Genomic DNA, 24054 nt, shown 5'->3' with positions numbered 1-24054 from the left:
AAAGTGCTGGGATTACAGGCTTGAGCCACCGCGCCCGGCCTTTCAAATTATTTTATTTTCTACATATATGTGTGATACCCTCTTCATTTAGGGTGATTTTTTTTTCTCCCATAGATTTGCTACCGTACTTGTAAAGAGTTTTATAAGGTAACTTTAATTTGTAGTTGTTTAAGTGTAATAACCTTTTTGTTTTTGGCAGCTCCCTAGATCTTTAGCTTCTACTCCCACTGCTCCTCCCAGTCCAGCAGTGCCAGATAATGCATCACAGGAGGAACTCATGATTACGTTAGTAACAGCATTGGCTTCTCTTACATCTAGAACTTCTATGGGCATCATTATTGTTGGAGGAGTGGTAAGAAACATTTCTTTTAGTATAATTAAAATGGAAACATTTGCAAGGCTGCCTATTAGATCACAAAAGAAAAGATACGTGATGTTCTGTTTGTAGGATCTGTAAATAATAGGAAAATTTGCAGGTTAAAAGTAGTGAATTATCACAAGTCTTATCTTAAATTTTTTAAAATACATCTTACATCTTTAGGAATGAACCATCACCAACTAGCTGGTCTTTAATACTTCCTAAGCATTTTCGCATCATGGCACACAAAGAAACGTTTGTGCATTGGGTAATAAGAAAACCCAAGGTGCCTTATCTAGCCTTCTCTGAATATCAAGGGGATCTGTCTTAAGTATTAATTATTGTTTCTAGTAGTAGTTCTTACTTGTTTTTAAAAAATATTTATGTCATTAACAGCATAGATATACTTGTTTTGGTTTTTGAAAGGTCTGACCTAAAATATTTAACATTGTTTTATTTTTGAGATATAATTGAATCAGTTTGTCAGATCTGGCAGCTTACAAAGCTCTTGCTTATTTGTGTGCTGATCCCTTTTAAGCCTGATTGATTTCTGGTAACTTCACATTTTCTCATAGAAGGAATATACATTTTTAGAAAATGTATCTAACTCAAAGATCTATAGGGAACTAAAATGCTTTTAAATATTCTCTCCCAAGTGGTGTTTTTCCTTCTCAGACTAAGCTGTTACTTTATCTTACAGATTTGGAAAACTATAGGTTGGAAACTCATATCTGTTTCATTAACTATGTATGGAGCTTTGTATCTTTATGAAAGGCTGTCCTGGACCACCCATGCCAAGGAGAGAGCCTTTAAACAGCAATTTATAAACTATGCAACTGAAAAACTGAAGATGATTGTTAGCTCCACTAGTGCAAACTGCAGCCACCAAGTAAAACAGTAAGTTGAAAGGTGTATCTTTGTTATAAAAAAAACTTACTGACATACGACATACAGACAGAAAACGCAAAGAATAAGTGTATTGCTCAAAGAATTATCACAAAATGAACATGTTTCGTGATCTTCACCAATGAGAAAATAGAACAATACTAAACCTCACTGCTGCCCCCTCTCTCTCCTAATCACTGTTTTTCTTGCCATTCTCCTGATAAATTAGGTTTAAGTAGATAGGAACTTTCAAGAACTTTGGAGGGGTTTAAAAAGATAGTTGTTAATTTTGTTTTTGTTTTTTTTTTTTTCAGAGAGAGAGTCTCTGTCACCCAGGCTGGAGGGCAGTGGCGTAATCATGGCTCAGTGCAGCCTCAAATCTTGAGCTTGAGTAATCTTACTGCTTCACCGTCCCATGTATCTGGGACCACAGGTGTGCACCACTACACCTGGCTAATTAAAAAATTTTACTGTGTTACCCAGGTTGGTCTCGACCTCCTGGGCTCAAGTGATTCCCCCCTCCTAAAGCCTCCTGAGGAGCTGGGATTATAGGCATGAGCCACCATGCCCAACTCAAAAGATCGTTCTTCAGCAGATGTATTCTAAATTTATGTACCTGGCCAGACAAGGTGGCTCACACCTATACTCCTAGCACATTGGCAGGCCGAGGCAGGTGGATCACTTGAGGTTGGGAATTCAAGAACAGCCTGGCTAATGTGGTGAAACCCCATCTCTACAAAAAATATAGAAATTAGCCGGGTGGGGTAGCGCCTGCCTGTAATCTCAGCTAGTTGGGAGGCTGAGGGATAAGAATCGCTTCACCCTGGGAGGCAGAGGTTGCAGTGATCCAAGATTGCACCACTGCACTCCAGCCTGGGTGGCAGAATGAGACTATGTCCCAAAAATAAATAATTGCCCTTAAGATACTTGTGATTTTTGTTTGTTTGTTTTGAGAAGGAGTCTTGCTCTGTCACCCAGGCTGGAGTGCAGTGGTGTGATCTTGGCTCACTGCAACCTCTGCCTCCCAAGTTCAAGCAATTCTCCTGCCTCAGCCTCCTGGGTAGCTGGGACTACAGGCATACACCACCATGCCCAGCTAATTTTTTGTATTTTTAGAAGAGATGGGGTTTTACCATGTTGGCCAGGATGGTCTTGATCTCCTGACCTCGTTGTCCACCCGCCTTGGCCTCCCAGAGTGCTGGGATTACAGGTGTGAGCTACCACGCCTGGCCCCACACCCAGCTCATTTTTTTTGTATTTTTTTTTTTTAGTAGAACCAGGTTTTCACCATGTTGGCCAGGCTGATCTCGAACTCCTGACCTCAAGTGATCCATTCACCTTGGCGTCCCACAGTGTTGGGATTACAGGCATGGGCCACTGTGCCCGGCCAGATCCTTGTGGTTTCTTAATAAAGAAAACTGAATGAAGCTATGCAAGGTGGCTCACGCCTGTAATCCTAGCACTTTGGGAGGCCGAGGTGGGTGGATCACCTGAGGTCAGGAGTTCGGGACCAGCCTGGCCGTCATGGTGAAACCCCATCTTTAAAAAAAACAAAAATAAAAAAAGAAAACTGAATGAATAGAAAGGTAGATGGCCGAGCCGTCTCAGAAAACTGAATGAATTCTTAGCATTTAACAAAAGCACTTTATGGTAGGCAGACTCCTCATTTTTTGGTGAATGTAGTTTTGCTCTGGCAGTTCCAATTTATAAGTTAAATGCTATTTTAATTTTAGATCTCAGAAGAATTTTATTATAACATATACCTAAGTCTACCTGGTTTCTGCTTTTATGAAACTTAAATATTTGTTTCATTCATGTGGTAAAAATACATAGAACTCCAGTTAAGTCAAAGTACACTGTTCTGTATTTAGATGCCTCTGAGAGCAGAATTTAAAAATTCTTTGAGTTCAAGATAACTTCAGTTTAATGAAAGTAACATTTATATAATTATAATACAAAGTGACAGTCATAAGAAATATAAGAAAATAAACTTTTATCATAAGGCAAGGCTTTACAGGTTGCTTAAATCTTGAAGGATAGTAGATCAGTAAAGGTTTCCTAGAGGAGATATGTAGCATATGAGATTTGAACATTCAGCATGCAGGTGGAGACAACAACCCAGATGCAAAGCCAGAAGGTCAGAGGAGAGGAATGTATTCACGGACATGAAGAGAAGAATTTCAGTGTGGGAGATGTGTATATAAGCTGTGTACATACTTCCACATATACTTCGCAGCAGGATGTGGCCTTGTCTATGTGTGTAGATTGGGTTTTGGATAATTAGGAATTCTGAGAGTGATGTCATCAACACTTAGCTATAGAACAAATAACTTAGCAGCAGCGTATGAAATTGTTTAGACTCGGGAGACAGGAATTTCTGGGACAGCAAACTGCTTCAGATACAAAATCAAAGTCTGAGCTGACAGTTAATAATTGTAGAGAATGAATACCAGCAGACCACAGATTTGAGGAATTTGTTCATTTATTAATTCATTCATTGACCACATTTTTTGAGCCTCTATTTTATATGGTAGTTTTAATTTTAAATTATATTAAGGATGAATTTTTAATTAAGATACTTTGACTTCTGAAGAAATCAACTGAAATTCATGTAAATAAGAACAAAGTTAATGTAGTTTCCATGCACTGATTATCAAACATTTAATTGCCTCCCATGCAGCAGTTCACACTAGGGGCTATGGGAATTAAAATCTTGACTTGATCCTCTTTCTTAGAAGACTTTGCACTTTAGTGGAGGCAACTTCAAATAATTTCTCAGTCAAAATATACTAAGTAAATATTTAATATTTAACAAAATATCAAAAGAATGAAGCACATGCTTCATCTGTCTAATAGTGGTGGAATGGGATTTGGTGGAACGGGAAGAGGCATGCTCCCATTTAAAAAATATAAATGTAATGTTTGTCAAAGTTAGTGTATTAATTAGCTCTCAAATAGAACCCTTTGTTTCTAGGTATGTGGTTACATTTTGCTATAATATAAAATGTTTTTTGCCTGTGTCACAAAAGTTCATGGAGTTGTTCCTGTTCTTGATAATGTCTTACTTTCATTGGGCAGGGGACCAGGCATGAGTAAGATGTATGGTACTTCTGAAGAAATGCACCTGTCTTTTGTCTTTATGTGGCTTATTCATGTTCTCAGCCATATAGCAGAGGTAGTATCGTCTCTTGAGCCAGGATAAAATTCTGTCCACTAGAGCTATACCTTCCCTCTTAGCGTTCTTAGTGTCCTGATTCCCTGTAATTTAGAATTTTTAAAAAACTTGTGTTCTCCTTTTTTATGTGAGCTTTCAATTAAAGCTTAGTCATTTTTGAAGACATTTATGACTGCTTCTGAATTTTTATTTTAAGACAAATGGCTACCACTTTTGCTCGTCTGTGCCAACAAGTTGATATTACTCAAAGACAACTGGAAGAAGAAATTGCTAGATTACCCAAAGAAATAGATCAGTTGGAGAAAATACAAAACAATTCAAAGCTCTTAAGGTATTTAAACGTTTTTTCTCAATAATTTGAACATTTACTGGTCTCATTACCAAAATATGTAAAATTACTAATGAATTTGTATTCATACCTTTTTTTTGTGTTGGTTTAAATGAAAATTGTCCATATTTAATTCCACGTTTTGCAGTTTCAACGAAGACTAGTTTTAACAAGAAAACAAATCTGAGTCTAAAGGAACTTTATAGATCCAAACTTACTCTTCATTAGGCTATATTATATATTAGTCCCTTTAATTATAGAACAGAAGTGTACAATTAGAAGTGAGATTTTAGTTGTGTATGTCCAAGACCCATAACTTTTGTTTTCATGGGGGACTGTTGATTGGGTATACTTAAATCATAAAACAGAAGTCGGATTTCCTGATAAAATGTGGATTTCTGGTTTGATGTGATTCATTATGGAATATTTGGGGTCTAATTAAATCTGCTTTTGGGACAAGACTGAAAGTGTCACCAATTAGGTCTATAGTTGGGAATTCTCACTCAGTGCTGGATAACTTACTTTGAGCTTTCTTACTTTGACTTCTCATCCATGAGCTGGCTTGTCAGAATGTCTTTGAAAAACCATGAAACCTCATTTAGTCTCTGCTGTTACTTCTAGGACACGTACTACACAAAGTTGCCGGTGTAAGAACAGCTTAGTAGTCAATGTTTACAAATTGAAGGAACTGTCTTTGTGACGTGGATTTGGGGACATGTATTTAAAGCACCCATAGTAGTGATTAACTGTCGTGTCTTCATCAGACACATGTTCATTGCACTTTAGTTTCAAAATCTCTGGAAAAGATGACTACCTATCACTTAGATTGTCCAACCTCACCCACCCATGTGAATTTTATGTATTTAGTTGCTCCTATTTTAAGTTAGACCATCCCAAATATATCTCTCAAATCTGGTGAAACTGTGCAGTAGAAATTGTTTTTTTGTCTTTACCTAGGTAAGTTTTTGTGATTTTTTGGTTTTGATTTATTCAGCTTTTGAAAGATCTAGGTAAGTTTTTAAGTAGTATTTCATTTTTTGGCCTGCTAATTAATCATTTTTCTTAAAGGAAAAAGTTTAAAAAAATGACCATAGTATTTGGAATCTCCATTTTTTACTAGATTAGGACCAGCCATTTGGGTAGAATTTAACTTGCTAACGCTGCAGGAGAGCTACCTCAAGAAATATATACAATAGAGTTCAGAGCTTATGTACTCTTCACTTGTATGACCTGAAGCATATGCACACATGAACAAAGTAAAACAAGACCCCTTCCCCTTCTCCATGACGGAGAGAGTCCACTCAGTGAGTGTGTGCCTGGCATCGTATGAGAATGGGAAACAAGTCTGTTTCTCTGTCAGTTTTAGTTTCAATTTTCCTGTCTTGTGGGCATTTGGCTGCATCAAAGATAAATCTAGTGTTTAAAGGAAATCTTTTTGGTATGCCGTTGCCACTGTAACATCTGCTAGTTTCCTTGTATGTCCATGAGAAACACTCTGTACTTTATGCATTATGTAAAGGGAATGTGCAAACACAATCATGACTGTACGTAACAGGATGTAACTCCCGTACAGGGTGATACGATTCCACTGTCTAGTATGCTCTTCGTTGTTTATTATTAAAGTTTTTGTCTTTTCACAATGGATGGAATGCATCTTTTTCCTTGACCTTTGTGGTAATTAGATTGGTGTTTCTTTTTTTTTTTAAATTAGAAATAAAGCTGTTCAACTTGAAAATGAGCTGGAGAATTTTACTAAGCAGTTTCTCCCTTCAAGCAATGAAGAATCCTAACAGAGATTGCTTTGGTGACCACGATAGGAGGAAACAAAACTTGTAAGATTGGGACGGTTATTTTTATGAAATGACTTTAAGTATGAATTATACTAACTGTACCTAAATAGCAAAGCCCTGTGTAGATTCTGATAATGGTCTATCTCAGGGTATTTGTGTTTTGGAGAGTGTTATGTCCTTAGTTTTAATTTTGGGTAAAGAAAAGGCTTAAATCATGAATTAGTTACAAGCAACAATACCAACTTATGTGACCCCTGAGGGGTGGGGCTGTGAGCTCTTAATTTGTTTTTGATTCTGAAAAACTCTGCTTCCTGGCATCCAGGAGTTAGAGATTGAGCCTCTCATCTTCTTTCTCAAAACTAGTTTTTGATGCTGTCTTTCATGGGAATAGTCACTTTTTAATTTTATTTAATAAACTGCATTGCCGGAATCACCAAGGAGTGTGGAATGTTCTTGAGTGTATTATTTCTGCAAGTTACAGTCACTTTGCTGTCATGGCAGGTATGTGAACCACTAGTAAATATGCTGTCTTTCTTCCCATTAAAACTGATGTAAAACAGAATAAAGGCTTGTTGTAGTCGCTTATAAGTATCTGGGTCTAAATAATTTCCTTAGTTGTTTCTAAAGAAACATTTTCAGTTTTGCTCCAACTATGATTCCTGTAAGAAAAGCTTTCCTAGCTCAATTTTAGGAATAAAGTTTGAAGAGAGAAAAATACCCAACGATAGGTCTGAATTTTAAATGATAACAGTGATGTTTTTAAAAAGCTGTTCTTTAGGAGGTATTTGCCTAGGATATTGCTGGATTATACCCCATTGGAGGCTTTTACTTTTTATTTGTATGAAATTTTTAGGGTTCATTAAAAATTATTAGTGTATTTTTTACCTTAATACAAGGTTATGGGGTCAATTATCTTTCTATATTAAAAAGTGATTGAGTCTGTACACATGTAAATTACGCCTAGTAGAGGTTCTGTTGACTTTCTTCCCCAATGTGGAAGAGAGGCCAATTTTGCCACCATTTGCATATTTATTTCAGTATTTCTGATCCATAAATGTAAAATTTACAAAATTCTGCCTTGAGCTGTAAAAATGCCTCATCAGTTTCCTCTTTAATAAATCAAATAGTCTTTAACTGGTGTTAAAAAAAAATTGGTTGACAGATGGAATGGAAATGTACTAAAATGACACCATTCTAGGAATTTGCTAGGCAAAATACAGGACTACCAGATAAGTATCACCTGGACGCTGGTTAGAAATACACAGTCCCGGGGAACACAGTACCTTTGGCCACGTGTAGCTTATGCTTCCTTTCCTAGGTTCTATTCAGCTGTTTTACAGCAGGTGTAACTCTTTTTCAAGATGTCTTCAAGAGAAGATAACGCTAGGCCACTGAAGCCTTTCAAAAATATATTTTAATGCAAACTGATACTAGAATGCAGTATACTAATGGAAATTAATTTGGGTTTTTTAGCTTTTATTACTTTTTTTTTTTTTTTTTTTTTTTTTTTGAGACGGAGTTTCTCTCGTTACCCAGGCTGGAGTGCAATGGCGCGATCTCGGCTCACCGCAACCTCCGCCTCCTGGGCTCAGGCAATTCCCCTGCCTCAGCCTCCTGAGTAGCTGGGATTACAGGCACGCACCACCATGCCCAGCTAATTTTTTGTATTTTTAGTAGAGACAGGGTTTCACCGTGTTGACCAGGATGGTCTCGATCTCTTGACCTCGTGATCCACCCGCCTCGGCCTCCCAAAGTGCTGGGATTACAGGCGTGAGCCACCGCGCCCGGCCTTGTTACTGTTTTATAACCCAAGAAATGGCACAGGCCACAAAATGTGGGATTAGGTAACAGATACAACGTGGAAAAACAGCCTCTGAAATCTCGTACTGCTAATTGAGGTTACAGAGCTCAAGGCCGCGTAACCTTTATGCGAAAGTACTTAAACTTGAAAGTTCCTAATGGTTTGGTATCACCTCATTAGTATAGTTCAGTGGTTCTCAAAGCTTGGTCCTGGGTCATCAACATTACTTCTTTTTCTTTTTGAGACAGGTTCTCTGTCTGTCACCCAGGATGGAATGCAGTGGCGTGATCATGGCTCGCTGCAGCCTTGACCTCTCATTTTCAGGTGATCCTCCCACTTCAGCCTCCTGGGTAGCTGGGACTGCAGGTACATGCCACCACGCCTGGCTAGTTTTTTGTAGAGATGTGGTTTCCCCATTTTGTGCAGACTGGTCTTGAACTCACAGGCTCCAGTGATCCTTTTACCTTAGCCTACCAAAGTGCTGGAATTACAGGTGTGAGCCACCACACGTAGCCATAATCAGCTTCAAACTTAACAAGAAGTGTGGATTCTTGGGTCTGAACTCAGCATATGGAGTCAGGCAATAGGTTTGGGCCCAGCAATCTATGGTTGAACAAGCCAGCCGAGTGTTTCTGATATGCAGTAAAGTTGGGGTGCCACTGGTGTGGCAGGTTTGGTATGGCATCTTCTCCATCACTTGTTTTATGTAGTTCTACCTGATCAATTGTGAAAACATAATGAATGTTGGAAATGGAACAGTAAAATAATGAAACTCTTAGGCCTGGAAGTCTGTGCACCTGTACTAAGCCCATGAATTATACAGAAATTAAGTAACTATAAATGATATATTTCAAAGTTATTGCACATATGCCTGTTTTTTTTTTAAAGTTTTTAAAATCTTGGTATTTTATTTTTCTTTTTTTAAATTATACTTTAAGTTCTGGGGTGCATGTGCAGAACGTGCAGGTTTGTTACATAGGTATACACATGCCGTGGTGGTTTGTTGCATCCATCACTCTGTCATCTACATTAGATATTTTTCCTAATGCTATCCTTCCCCTACCTCCCCGCCCCCTACAGGTCCCACTGTGTGATGTTCCCATTCTGTGTCCATGTGTTCTCATTGTTCAGCACCCAGTTAGGAGTGAGAACATGCAGTGTTTGGTTTTCTATTCTTGTGTCAGTTTGCTGAGAATGATGGTTTATAGTTTTATCCATGTCCTCGCAAAGAACATGAACTCATCCTTTTTTATGGCTGCATAGTATTCCATGGTATATATGTGCCACATTGCTTTATCCAGTCCATCATTGGTGGGCATTTGGGTTGATTCCAAGTCTTTGCTATTGTGAGCAGTGCCACAGTAAACATACCTGTGCATATGTCTTTATAATAGAACAATTTATAACCCTTTGGGTATACACCCAGTAATGGGTTTGCTGGGTCAAATGGTATTTCTAGTTGTAGATCCTTGAGGAATTGCCACACTGTCTTCCACAATGGTTGAACTAATTTACACTCCTACCAGTAGTGTAAAAGTGTTCCATTTCTCCACATCCTCTCCAGTGTCTGATTTTTTTAATGATTGCCAGTCTAACTGGTGTGAGATGGTATCTCCGTGTGGTTTTGATTTGCATTTCTCTAATGACTAGTGATGATAAGATTTTTCTCATATGTTTGTTGGCTGCATAAATGTCTTCTCTTGAGAATTGTCTGTTCATATCCTTTACCTACTTTTTGATGGAGTTGTTTTTTCCTTGTGAATTTAAGTTCCCTGTAGTTTCTGGATATTAGCCCTTTGTCAGAAGGGTAGATTGCAAAATTTTTTCCTATTCTTTAAGTTGCTTGTTCACTCTGATGATGGTTTCTTTTGCTGTGCAGAAGCTCTTTAGTTTAATTATACCATTTGTCAATTTTGGCTTTTGTTGCCATTGCTTTTGGTGTTTTAGACCTGAAGTCCTTGCCCTTGCCTATGTCCTGAATGATATTGCCTAGGTTTTCTTCTAGGGTTTTTATGGCGTTAAGTCTTATGTTTAAATCTTCAACCTATCTGGAGTTAATTTTTGTATAAGGTGTAAGGAAGGGATCCAGTTTCTGCATATGGCTAGCCAGTTTTCCCAACATTTATTGAATTTATTGAATAGGGAATTATTTCCCCATTGCTTGTTTTTGTCAGGTTTGCCAGCGATCAGTTGTAGATGTGTGGCGTTATTTCTGAGGCCTCTGTTCTATTCCATTGGTCTATATCTCTGTTTTGGTACCAGTACCATGGTGTTTTGATTACTGTAGCTTTGTAGTATAGTTTGAAGTCAGGTAGTGTGATGTCTCCAGCTTTTTAAATTTTTTTGCTTAGGATTGTGTTGGCTATTTGGGCTTTTTGGTTCCATATGAAGTTTAAGGTGGTTTTTTCCAGTTCTGGGAAGAAAATCATTGGTAGCTTGATGGGAATAGCATTGAATCTATAAATTCCTTTGAGCAGTATGGCCATTTTCATGATACTGATTTTTCCTAACCATGAGTATGGAATGTTTCTCCATCTGTTTGTGTCCTCTCTCATTTCCTTAAGCAGTGGCTTGTAGTTCTCCTTGAAGAGGGCCTTTACATCCCTTGTTAGTTGCATTCCTAGGTATTTTATTCTCTTTGTAGCAGTTGTAAATGGGAGTTCACTCATGATTTGGCTGTTTGTCTATTACTGGTGTATAGGAATGCTTGTGATTTTTGCACATTGATTTTGTATCCTGAGACTCTGCTGAAGTTGCTTATCAGCTTAAGGAAAGTTTGGGCTGAGACGATGGGGTCTTTTAAATATACAATCATGTCATCTGCAAATAGAGACAATTTGACTTCCTGTCTTCCTAACTGAATACCTTTTATTTCTTTTTCTTGCCTGATTGTCCTGGCCAGAACTTTCAATACTATGTTGAATAGGAGTGGTGAGAGGGCATCCTTGTCTTATGCTGGTTTTCAAAGGAATGCCGCCAGTTTTTGTCCATTCAGTATGATATTGGCTGTGGGTTTGTCATAAATAGCTCTTATTATTTTGAGATACGTTCCATTGATAACTAGTTTGTTGAGAGTTTCTAGCATAAAGGGCCGTTGAATTTTGTTGAAGGCCTTCTCTGCATCTATTGAGATAATCGTGGTTTTTGTCCTTGGTTCTGTTAGTGTATATGCTTGTTTACTTTGTATGTTTGCAGGATTATTTAAACTCTGTATAATCTTTTTACATTAACGTTTTTTCAGTATACAAGCTTGCAAGGTGAAAATAAAACCTGTTTGCCTGATAGTTGACAAATGTAACATTTATACTAGTATGCAGTGAGTTTTAATCTTTCATTCTTAATCACTTTTACATATGTAGGTTATCTTGAGTAGACCTCTTTTGACTGCATTACTGTTGAATTCTTCTGGCCAAGTAGTAAAAGGGTAAGTAAAATTTACATACATTCATCATTAGTATAAGATGTCATATAGCACTATCAGAGGAGCAGTCAAGAAGTTTTCTGCTTTAGACATAACAATTTACAGGTAATTAGTACTCTTCACTGGACAACAGAACTAATATTCAAAGTGTCAAAGGGGAGTTTATTCTTGCCCTCTGCTTCAACCTGTAGTGCTGTGTAACCCTGCATGGACTTTTAAGTCTAAGAGAAAGAAACATTTTATTATAGAATAATATTAAACAAACAAGGACAGAAATAACCAGGAAAGCATAATAAACCTTCATCACCCCATTGCCCAGCTTCAAGAATTACCAGCTCACTGCCAAAGCTGTTTTATTTCCTCATTCATCCTCTCCTAAGGGTATGGTGGTGAAAAATAGTAGTAATGATAATTTATCAACACCATAAGCAGAATTGCTTAAAAATTACACAGGCCAGGCTTGTTGGCTCAAGCCTGCAATCCCAGCACTTTAGGAGATCAAAGTGGGATGGTCCCTTGAAGCCAGGAGTTCGAGACATGCCTGGGCAACAAAGCAAGACTCATCTCCATAAAAAACTTTATAAAAAATTGGCTGGGCATGGTAGTTCATGCCTGTAATCAATCCCAGCACTTTAGGAGGCTGAGGCAGGCAGATCTCCTGAGCGAGCCCAGGAATTCAAGACCAACCTGGGCAACATACACCATCTCCATAAAAATCGACTGGGCGTATTGGTATGCGCCCATAGTCCCATCTACTCCGGAGGCTGAGGAGGTGCGATGATCACTTGAGCTGGGGACGCAGAGGTTGCAGGAAACCATGATACCACCGCTGCACTCCACCCTGGACAACTAATACTCTCCAAAAAAAAAAAAAAAAAAAGGGTGGTGGGGCATAAAAAAATGATACAGTGAAATCTGGTTAAAAGCACTTTATTGATTACAACATGAATTCACAATATTTTATAAAGCTACTGTACAAATAGAGGAATGAATCACTGTGTAAGAAAGAGCCAAGAACAGTTAAGTCATGATACAAGTCCATAGTAATCTAACATGTTTACCCTTCACATAATTAGACTACTGACATTCATGTTCAATTGACCACAAGTGTGTACAAATCATTCTAGGTAAAGAAAAACATTTTCATAATGCTTTAACAGGAAAATAATTTTAATCAGCTTTAAAAACACACTTAGATGTGGATGCCTTTGGATGGGAAAATAGAAAAGCAAGTGTTCAGATGCTTCTTTGAAAAGAAAACAATAGGATAGAGCACCATTGTGTCAAAGACAAAAGGCTTGAGATATCTACCAAGTGTATCACTGAAGTTCTATTAATTAAGAAACAAGGTTTTGTTGAATACATTTAACACCAGTTGGAGCATAGCATTTTTCCCCCCATAATGCTGCTTTATCATAACTGTATTTTACGAAATCAGTAACTGGATTTAGGAAAAAAGACATGAGATTTTATCAACATGCAAATATTTGCTAAATACAAGGTGTACCACCAATGTGTGATTAATAAGTTACTTTTTAAAGTGCTAGCTTATTCTACTATAAACCATTTTATTGAGTACCTATTATGTAACCAATATTTTAAAATATACACTGAATCTGAGGCAACCCAAAATAAACAGTGGAAAGAAAAGTAAATGTGAAATATACTTCACGTTCACATTCTACTTAGTCTAATTTAAAATATAAATTCATTGTGCAACCCATAAGAAAGATGGTCTAACCTGTAGGTATTTTTTTAAATTCTAACAGGAGAAATCATTTAAAATTTTGCTTTTTCACAATGGCAAAAAAGAATTTGAACATATTTAATTAAAAAAAAATTAAGCCTGACTCAGACTCCAAAGATTTTAGAAAGAACATCTTCACTATTGAAATGATGGCAAGCCCAAATGGGGGATTGTTGAACCAGTTTTCCTAAGTTAAACCAAGAATAAGCCACAAATATTCAGTTGTGTTACAATTTAGATCCGAGACATTTACATCAAAGCATATTTCCCTGAACATGTTCACATTTAAAATGCTTAAGATCTTATTGTAAAATCTAAAATATCAAACATTGGAGGAGCTCAGTTACACAATATTGGCACAGCATTTTTAAGCAATAATAAAAGTTTCATTTTGTCCCCTTAAGTCAAGATCCATTTATCTATTAATAGGTTAAGCTTGAGATTCTGTAACATATTCTAGAAGCACCTACCTCCATTATTTCCAGGACACTAATATCATCGTGCAATTTCTGAGGTCATCTCAGTCTAAAATGCAGGGAATTGCTGAACAGGCCCATTTGCTGTTGAGATATGAAGCCCAAATCTTTGCCTCTGAAGATGGAATTCAATGTGGTATGTGTAATCACAAGTACACATTTGAGCTAGGGAAGGACCTTGGATATTCAGTCTAAATCTCAAACAGCATAGCTGTCAAAAATGAGGCTGTCCATTAAAGTGGAGGAGACATCCTTGCTGATGGCAAGAACTGCTTTCTTAAGCAGGTTTTGGGGACAACATGCTAAACACCAGAGGGTGATGACATATTTAAAAAAGAATATGTACCTCTAAAATATTCTTGCCAGATCTCAAAAAACTACTCTTCTTGACATGCTACAGAGTCAACAAATTAACCTTCTGAGGCACATTATGTTTAAATGTTAGCACTTGGGGAGGCTGAGGCTTGTGGACCACTTGAGGCCAGGAGTACAAGATCAGCCTGGCCAAGATGGCAAAATCCTGTCTCTACTAAAAATACAAAAATTTGCCAGGCATGGTGGCACATGCCTATAGTCCCAGCTACTTGGGAGGCTGAGGCACAAGAATCCCTTGAACCCAGGAGGCAGAGGTTGCAGTGGACAAGATGGCGCCGCTGTACTCCAGCCTGGGCAGAGCGAGACTCTTAAAAAAAAAAAAGGAAGAAAAAGAAACATTAGCTGCAGTATTCTTTTTTTGAGATGGAGTCTCATTCCTGTCGCACAGGCTGGAGTGCAGTGGCACGAACTTGACTCACTACAACCTCCACCTCCCAGGCTGAAGCAAGATTCACCTTCCTCAGCCTCCCAAGCAGCTGGGATGACAGGCATGCGCCACCACACCCAGCCAATTTTTGTATTTTTAAATAGAGACGGGGTTTTGCCATGTTGGCCAGGCTGGTCTTGAACTCCTGACCTCAAGTGATCCACCCGTGTCGGCCTCCCAGAGTGCTAAAATTAATTACAGGCGTGAGCCACTGCTCCTGGCCTGCAATGTTCTTGATGATGCAAAATTTTAAAAACTAAATCCAGCTGAATTTTTCAGCCTTGAAAAATTAAGATCCAAACTATTAGACGTCTCTGCAAATTATATACTCATTGAATTCAGGAACAATAACAGAATTAAGTAATCAATACAACTTAAACTGCAAATAAACAAATATATTTAGCAAGTGGAGCCCCTCTTATTAAAAGCAAAAGTATAACCAGGAAGGTAACTGTGGTAGTGAGGCTACTTTGTCACCATTTGTTACTGCGTATAATTAGCCACAAGTGTTCAAGTAGTAGTTTTTAGTTGCTGAGTGAATAATTATAGGAATTGCTTTAAACTCTTCATAAACTTTTTTTTTTTTTTTTTTTTTTTTTTTAAAACTTCTGGAGACAGAGTCTCGCTCTGTTGCCCAGGTTGGTTTCGAACTCCTGACCTCAGGTGATCCACCTACCTCAGCTTCCCAAAGTGCTCGGATTACAGGTGTGAGCCACTGCACCCACCCAAAAAGTTAATAAAAATCTTAACCAAAATATAAATATACATTCATAACTGCCATCTATAATATTGTTTTGGTCCTGTATCTTAGTTTGCCTGTATCCATTTTTTTTATTCTCCTGTCAGCTGATTTTAACAAACAAAACTGATACTGATGTCTTTACAGTTGATGCATATATTAGTACATTCACAATATAAAAAGAAATTACAGGTAAAATTTGGGAGTATTTAGGTTAAGGTTTCATACGTTCAAAAGCTAACAAAGACCTATCTATCTGAAAAGTAACTAAGTTACAAAACAATGCACTTCTATATCAGAATAATCCAAGACTTTACCATCAAGCAAGACTAACAATCTTCTATTATCAATTTGCTTTATTTGTAAAAAGAGGAAAAGTATATTTAACTTGGTGGTAGCAGACATTCTTGTAATAGACACATTATTATACCACAGAAGAATTGATGTATTTCCCTAACTCCTTTAAGAACTGCTTTAGGAAGGCTTTAAGTGAAATCACTTAGATCTAGACATCTTTTGAAGCAAAACCACTTAGAAACCAGTATTTTGTGCTAAGGAAGGGAAGAAATACTACGAAATAGAACAAAAAGCTTAAAGGTTTCATTTTAAGAAATTTAAAGGCACAGATTTCACGTCAATTCAGATTTTATATTATGCAAACATGAAATAAACCACCACGTTACAACAAATATGTGCTAGCAATTGGTTAGATTTTTTACACTTCTCTCCAAATGTAACACTCACATTGCATTTCTTATCTAGACATATATAGCTAGCACTGGGAAGGATGTTCAGATGCAAGGACAATCCCAATGTTTAACTCCTGAAAGATGGGCAGACACTACAAACTTAGCTCCGGAATATAAAATGAATAGGAAAGTCGAGCTGTTTAGAAGAGGGCTACTCAAAGTGTCAACTGATCATAATCAGGCATTTACAATGTCAAGAACCATTTATATACTATTATTTTTTGTTAATAAATGCTAATGAAGTTTCTTAGCTATGTCTAAAATATCAGTGAAATCTTCAGATTATCTGTCCCCTCAGAGGATTGAAAAGGAGCTCCTCCCTAGATGAACAGTATGGCAGAGGATGCATGAGAAACGCGAGCTCCTTAGATGAACAGTATGACAGAAGATGCATGAGAAATGAAAGACCCCCTCAGAGGTGCCCCACCCATCAGTGCTCTTAAAACATGAAGCCATCAGGACCTCTTAGATTCAGAAAGAGATCTGAATTCAAGGGGACTTTATTCAGGCATAAATACACATACAGTGGCATTTCTATTTCTGTGCCTGGTTCATCTATTATAAAGCTCAATAATATGACGCTTCTGGTATCTACAAAGTTAAAAATGTACTTCTTAAAAAATGCAAACATAATGGTGAGCTGCTACAATGTATACATTGTGTTCTACACAAAGAAAACAGACTGAGTACACACAACAATTCAAGGTTAAATTAACTCCTCAAATTAATACACTGGTCCTTTTGATCTCAGAAGGCACCTTTGCCCCCCCCCCCCCCCCATTTTTTTTTGGTAGTTTACTGAAAGCTTGTTTTTGTATATAATCTAATAGAAAAATCTTCACCTGCAAATACAAGGTAGAATTTTTTCACAGCTATAGGCTGTAGCACTGATTTCTCCAGATGTATCAGTGGAGAACAAAGAATATGTATGACACTGTTAATTCCAGATTCTAAGAAAACTGTCCCAGGAGCCTGTTGCCACAGCCATGCCATCATCAGTTACACCTAAGCAGCTCACACGGTTGTCATGACCAGCAAGGACACCTGAAAAAAACAATTCAGTAAAAAGTTAGCAATTGCAGAGTTTTAGAATTCACTAACTATATTCATAGAGATTTAAAAGGGTACTTAAAAACTATCAGTCCAGTTTGAAAGCTCATCAGTTAAAAACAGAAAACAACAAATTTCTCTGAGGAAGAAGACAGGTTAGGAAGAACCTGGACATATTTATAAATTTGTATTATTTGGATTTTGACATGTGTGTCAATTTGTGGTTTTAATTTTTGAAAAATCATTTTAGGCCGGGCGCGGTGGCTCAAGCCTGTAATCCCAGCACTGTGGGAGGCCGAGGCGGGTGGATCACGAGGTCAAGAGATCGAGACCATCCTGGTCAACACGGTGAAACCCTGTCTCTACTAAAAATACAAAAAAATTAGCTGGGCATGGTGGCTCGTGCCTGTAATCTCAGCGACTCAGGAGGCTGAGGCAGGAGAATTGCCTGAACCCGGGAGGCGGAGGTTGCGGTGAGCCGAGATCGCGCCATTGCACTCCAGCCTGGGTAACAAGAGCGAAACTCCGTCTCAAAAAAAAAAAAAAAAAAAAGAAAAAGAAAAATCATTTTATAATTCAACTTGTATCTAGGAAAACATATGCAGACAATTATTCCGCATCTCTAGTAAGTTCATGATATTCCAAATTTTGCTACCAAGCTATGTTATTTTTAACAAAAACAAGATTTTCAATGAAGTTCACTGAAGTAGCCCTTTACCCACAGGAACAACAAAAACATAAGAATAAAGCTGCCTTATATCACTGCTTCCAAGAATACCAATCTTATGCCAATGACCAAACTCTGGAATGTTAATGGTTATAACTTTCTGAAATCATGAAAGTCATCTAGTTTTCATTTCTTTTACATATTAAATTCACTTGATGTATTCCCAATATTTGGGAGGAAACAAGAAATACAGTAAGATTAATAAGAAAAATTAGAATACATCAAATACCCAAAAGAATTTTTAAAGTACACTGTATTTGAATTTCCATTATCTCTCTATTCTTAAGCATGTCATTTTCCATCAATCATCTCAGGAATGGAATTTCATCTTGTCTAACTCTTAATACTCTCTATAGTGTCTCCAGTATGACCATGTTTGAAAATGGGAAAATTTACCATTAGGAGTTGAAATAACAACAACAACAAAATGAACACTGTGGCTACATAAATCACACTGGAGGGGGAATGAATTTGTAATTGGCAAGTCAGGATTCAATTTTAAGTTGAAAGTTCCAGTTGAGTCAACTTGAAACCTGCTGTAAGCAAAGCAAAACTAAAACTCAAGCATGTAAGTGTAGACAAGCAGCACACTTTTATTTTGTTACGGATACTAATGGATTCGATCCAGGCAAAACACCAAATACCTTTAAAAATCAGCTTTAAGCAACAGAATATTTCCAATAATCTACTTGGAAAGTGTAAAACTGTGAACCATGTAGTCTCTTAAAAGAGGTTGTAGAAAATTATTCCTGGAAAAGCTAACACTGCCTCTGCTGCCTCAGGAACCCCAACAACTGCATGGCGGGTGTTAAAAGGGTAAGGACGTAAACCCACAAGGACAGTGAGAGCAGGCAATGGCAACAAACCTCTGTAAATTAGATGGTGGCAACCATGTTAATGACCCCCAAAATACTGACTTCAAAATGAATGATCTAGTAAGCCAAGTAACAAAATTACACTGCAGATTCTCCAAAAACATCCCTACTAGGTGGAACCAGGTATCTCTGGAACAGGTAGGGGCAAAGTCAGAGTAAAATAAGATTGCACCGGAAAGTGTTCATGAATCAGTAAGACCCCCTGGTGTCCCTTCCTCTACTCTGCAGAGTCCAGTGATGAATCATCTTGCACTGTGGCCTAAGACTAGAGACTCCGTCACTCGATGTGGCCTAAGACTAGAGACTCCGTCACTCGAGAGGGTGAAACAGGGTCTCCGGACTGCAAGAAAAGGGGCACAGATGTGACTGATAAAACTGTGCTTAAATGGGGAGGAAAGAATTTACTAGCTAAATGTTGTGGCCTCTCAGGTTTTCTCTTGAAATCAGCCCCCAACTGGCAGCCAGCTTATACTTCATGGAGGAAAGTGGAAGATGGAAATAGGCAGAAAGGCAGACATGGCAGAGTTTCTCAGTGAATGGCCAGGCAGATCACCCTTCAGGGGCCAGAATTAGCACAACAGCCATGTGCTCAGAGCTTAAGTGGTTTTAGTGCCTCACTCTTAAGTATGAATAAGAAACTAACCATTTTAAGGAAATTTCCAAAAAGGACAGGGAACCCCAAAAATGAATGAAAAAACCAACTTGGAAACACAAAAGACTATGCTTGAAGAAGAAACTTAAAAAACGAATTCACTTATAACCTCAGAGAAACACAAGACTTCATTTATGAACAGAAGAATGGGTGCCACAAAAAAAAAGGAACAAAATAGCTCTTAAGTTAAAAAGATGGTTGCAAAAATGAAAACCAAAACTTCACAGAAGGGTTGAAACCCAAGGTGAAGGTTCCTCCCAACAGATAAAGCGAAAAAGATGGAAAATAGAATAATATAATTAAAAAGTCAAAGGATCAGTCCAGGAAGTCCACTCAACATAATGGGAGATCTAGGAAAAGGGAATGATGATAACAGAGAACAAATAAAAGTCAACAACCCCCCACCCCCAGTTTCCCTGTTCTACAGAGTAATGAGTTTCCAGATCAAAAAGGCTCACTGGATAACCCACCACAATGAATGAAAATGATCCACTCCAAGATGTCAAAACTGGCAGACAGTGTGAAGATTCATTACTGAGAAGTATATCCAAACTAAGAATATAAACCAAAAAATTCACTCTAGAAAATACAAAAAACCTGCACGGCAAAAGAAGTCACAACGTCTCACAGCTCAACAGCAAATAACTTTTTAAACACTGAATGTCGTTCTAAACAAAATTTATCATGGGAAAAATTGGTTGGGAAGAAGATGGCCATGGCAGGAGCAGCTTAAAACCAACCCTTATCCATGATAACAGGTCAGCAACAATTAACATCCCTAAAATTAAAACAACAGCAATACAGGCATGTTATTTAGAGATATGTAAGTAAGGTGATTCAAGCCTGTAATCTCAGCTACTCCAGAGGCTGAGGTGAGAAGAAACCAACCTTAGCAACATAGAGAGACTCTGTCCCAAAACAAGGGGGGATAGAGGGGGAACCAGGTAAATGACTAAATGTATAGTTACTTTGGGGAGCAGAAACTATGCATCGGAAATGAAACAACTGCTGTGTTTTGGTAACAGGACAATTGGATTCCTTTAAGTATAATTTTGATTTTTAAAAATAGTTATAAATTACTCTGTGTGACTTGTTATTAATGAAGATCCCCAGTATGGCTGAATGTGTATTGTCATCTTGTGGAAGCTGCAGAGGAGGACTCAGAGTATAGGGTTAAGGGAAGACCACAGGTCTATGTCCTGTCCCATACAAGATCTGCTTCAGAAAGAAGAAAACCAGCAGTTAGTGCTTCCTGTCAGGTGATCAAAGTGTGATTTCTAAATACCACACTGAATCATATTCACTATCCATCTTTAATTCTAAAACCTACCAAACAAGAAAATATTACAGAACTCAATGTGACTCTTCAGAAAGTAAAAATATAAATATGGCTTATGGATTATAACCACAAACAAAGGGTAACAACAAAGAACTTGAATGAGAACCATTGGGTTACCACTTTCCACAACTCCAAGATGTCCATGGAGGCCTAGAACACAACTGATGGGAACCTCTTCTGCTTCCTGAAAATCAGAACCTAATGTGGACTTATTTACTAACCTGCACGATCTCCTTTTAGTGTGTCCCATACATTACAATTAAAGTCATCGTAACCAGCCAACAAGAGACGCCCACTTTTTGAGAAGGCTACGGAAGTGATTCCGCAGATGATATTGTCATGAGAATACAATAATAACTCTTGGTCTGCACGAAGGTCAAAGAGCCGGCAAGTGGCATCATCAGAGCCAGTGGCAAAGGCATATCCATTTGGGAAAAACTAGACAGGAAAGGAACAAACATTTATTCTACAGATGTATGCAAATCATAAGAGGCAGTGAATAACAGACAAATCTAGACTCATATTCCAACTTGGCTACTTAGCAGGTGAGCGATGTTGGGCACTAAAGCTTCTTAAATTCTTTGGGCTTTAGACTCCATTTCAGAGTGTTGGTTAGGATTGAATCAAATAACATGCAAAGTACACAGCCCATTGTTAGCACACAGCAAGTATTCAACAGATACTGCCTCTGGTTTCCATGTCATACTGAAACACTGCAGGCAAGTACTCATATTTATAGAATGTATACGTGTGTGTGTGGCTACAATGGAAGGAGTGGTGAGGAGATAAAAGGTCCACAATCCTGATAGGCTTATAAACACCCCTTAGGACAGTTCTTTTTCAGAATTCAGATTTTTTCAGAATTTCAAAAGCAAAACCCAAATCTGCCAAGTCAATATTAGTAAATAACACTATTCAAATCCTCAATATCTTACTTCTTGCCACATTAGGATATCCACATTCACAAGTTGTCTACTAAAGTCTCCTACACAATGGTGTTTTGGGTCCCTGAATTTTTAATTGCTTTTGTCTTATGAATTTCAATGTTACAGCATCACTATTGTCTTTTATTAATGCACAACTCTCACTTAAAGTTTTTGCTCCAATTCTACTTTGCTTAATAGTAATATAGTAATATTGCTACAGATTTCCTTCCAGTTTATGACTTATCCATTCTTTTACTGTTACATTTAGCCTTCCTGGGTCGTTTTGTTTTAGGTTTGTTTCTTGCAAACAATATTATGGTTCAGTTTATTCTATATCTTTTTAATAGCAGTAATCATTTACAGGTAATGCCTTAAGTGATTATTCATGGTCTTAATCTCTTATCCCATATTATATTTACTGTATTTTCTCCCCCACATCATCACTCTGGTTTCTGATACTAAAAATTCTTGGGTCACAGTATTTCCCCCTTAACACTGGGCAGATTATTGTTCAGGAGCCTTCCAGCAGTGTCTGTTGTGAAAACATGTGAGGTTAGCTTGGTTTTTAAATCTTTTATATCTAGGTAATCTGTGTTTTCATCTTGGATTTTATTCCCTTATTTTTTGATACTCTAAATTCAACAGGATGTGTTGCTTTCTTTTAATTACTGTTTTTTGGTTTTTTTTGAGATGGAGTCTTGCTGTCGCCCAGGCTGGAGTGCAGTGGCATGGTATTGGCTCACTGCAACCTCCACCTCCTGGGTTCAAGTGATTCTCCTGCCTCAGTCTCCTCAGTAGCTGGGATCACAGGCACGTGCCACAATGTCCGGCTAATTTTTTGCATTTTTAGTAGAAACGGGGTTTCACCATGTTGGCCAGGGTGGTCTCGAACTCCTGACGTCAAGTGATCTGCCTGCCTCAGCCTCCCAAAGTGCTTGGATTACAAGCATGAGCCATGGTGCCAGGATCCACTTTTAATTACTTTTTAAAAAGTACTTCGTAAGACTCTTGGACCTTCAACTCAATGTCTTTCCTCAACTGAGATTTTTTTTTAAAAATTATTTCTTGGCTATACTTCTGCTTCCAGTCAAAATGAAGTAACAGTGATTGGATTTGCTCCATGCCTTAAAGGAGAATCACGAACCTGGGAGGCAGAGGTTGCAGTGAGCCAAGAACACACCCTGTAAACTTTCATGGTAAGTACTTCACAGTACTGAGGTTCATGAAGATTAAGCAGCATGACTAGTTTCACACAGGTACTACTGGCAGCAGAATTAAGATTAGATCCCAGATTTCACTGACTTCAAAAGCTATACTCTACACTCAACAGCTGCTTTTTTCTTCCTTATTATTCTCTCTTTTGAGTTGTTTCCCTTGGTCCCAGAGATATGAGACTTTTTTCTCATCTAAATTCACTGTTAGAACATCCACAATCTGCTTGTTTACTCATGATAATCTATCCCTCTACTTTTTGGGGGGGAAAAAAAACGATATTCACCAGCATAATCCTAGGCTGCCAGGCACAGTGGCTTATGCCTATAATCCCAACACTTTGGGAGGCTGAGGTGGGAAGATTGCTTCAGCTCAGGAGCTCAAGACAACACAGCAAAACCCCATTTCTACAAAAATTGGCTGTGCATGGTGGTGGGTGCCTGTAATCCCAGCTACTCAGGAGACTGAGGTGGGAGGATCTCTTGAGCCTAGGAGGTTGAGGCTGCAGTGAGCCATGATTGCTCCACAGCACTCCAGCCTGGGTGACAGAGCAAGAATGTCTTAAAAAAAAAAAATCCAACAATAAAAAAGATTTACAACTATGAATTGAAGCTTTTTAAAAAAATCAAACCCTTATTACTTGGACATTCAAAGTTATAAGAGCATATTATTTATAAAAATCCTTGAAGGCAATTTTTTGTGAAAATCATGCCATAGAGCTCAACACTTTATGCATAATAAATTTTCTCTGGAAATACTATTCACTTACACTGACAGCATTAATATCTGAGATGTGTCCTGTGAAAGACTGTCTACACATTCCATCTCGAATATCCCATAATTTGGAAGAGGCATCGCAAGCACCAGAAACAAAGGTCCTCATGTCAGGACTCAGGGAAAGACCCATCACATCTCCAGAATGCCCAGTGAATGTGGTGGTCTGCTGGGCAGTTTCAATGTCCCATAAAGCACTGTAATTAAAAACAAAATAACACTTAATGA

At 37.9% G+C, this 24054-nt stretch overlaps 2 protein-coding genes across 8 annotated transcripts in view; one reads left to right on the top strand and one right to left on the bottom strand.

The window, feature by feature from the left end:
• Nucleotides 1-7124, top strand: part of MFN1 (mitofusin 1) — a 40899-nt gene extending 33775 nt beyond the window's left edge. For 4 of the 5 annotated variants that reach the window (XM_032298523.1, XM_032298524.1, XM_032298526.1 and 1 more), the window contains 4 exons: nucleotides 200-352; nucleotides 1059-1255; nucleotides 4615-4749; nucleotides 6458-7124. In XM_032298523.1, the coding sequence (XP_032154414.1) occupies nucleotides 200-352; nucleotides 1059-1255; nucleotides 4615-4749; nucleotides 6458-6536 (564 nt within the window). In that variant the 3' untranslated portion in view covers nucleotides 6537-7124. The remainder of the gene's footprint in view (nucleotides 1-199; nucleotides 353-1058; nucleotides 1256-4614; nucleotides 4750-6457) is intronic. The other variant, XM_032298525.1, reaches the window with a different exon arrangement.
• Nucleotides 7125-15975: 8851 nt separating this feature from the next.
• Nucleotides 15976-24054, bottom strand: part of GNB4 (G protein subunit beta 4) — a 52149-nt gene continuing 44070 nt past the window's right edge. For 2 of the 3 annotated variants that reach the window (XM_032298521.1, XM_032298522.1), the window contains 3 exons: nucleotides 23822-24023; nucleotides 21136-21352; nucleotides 17052-17315 (listed from right to left, as the gene is read on the bottom strand). In XM_032298521.1, coding sequence (XP_032154412.1) covers nucleotides 17209-17315; nucleotides 21136-21352; nucleotides 23822-24023 — 526 coding nt within the window. In that variant the 3' untranslated portion in view covers nucleotides 17052-17208. Of the gene's footprint in view, nucleotides 17316-21135; nucleotides 21353-23821; nucleotides 24024-24054 lie in introns of all 3 variants that reach the window. The other variant, XM_032298520.1, reaches the window with a different exon arrangement.

Source organism: Sapajus apella, unplaced genomic scaffold (assembly GCF_009761245.1).
Source record: "Sapajus apella isolate SASKATOON/1434 unplaced genomic scaffold, GSC_monkey_1.0 scaffold38, whole genome shotgun sequence".
Taxonomy (NCBI): Eukaryota; Metazoa; Chordata; class Mammalia; order Primates; family Cebidae; genus Sapajus; species Sapajus apella.
Note: the sequence above shows the minus strand (reverse complement) of the source record. Positions and strands in the feature narration are given on the sequence as shown.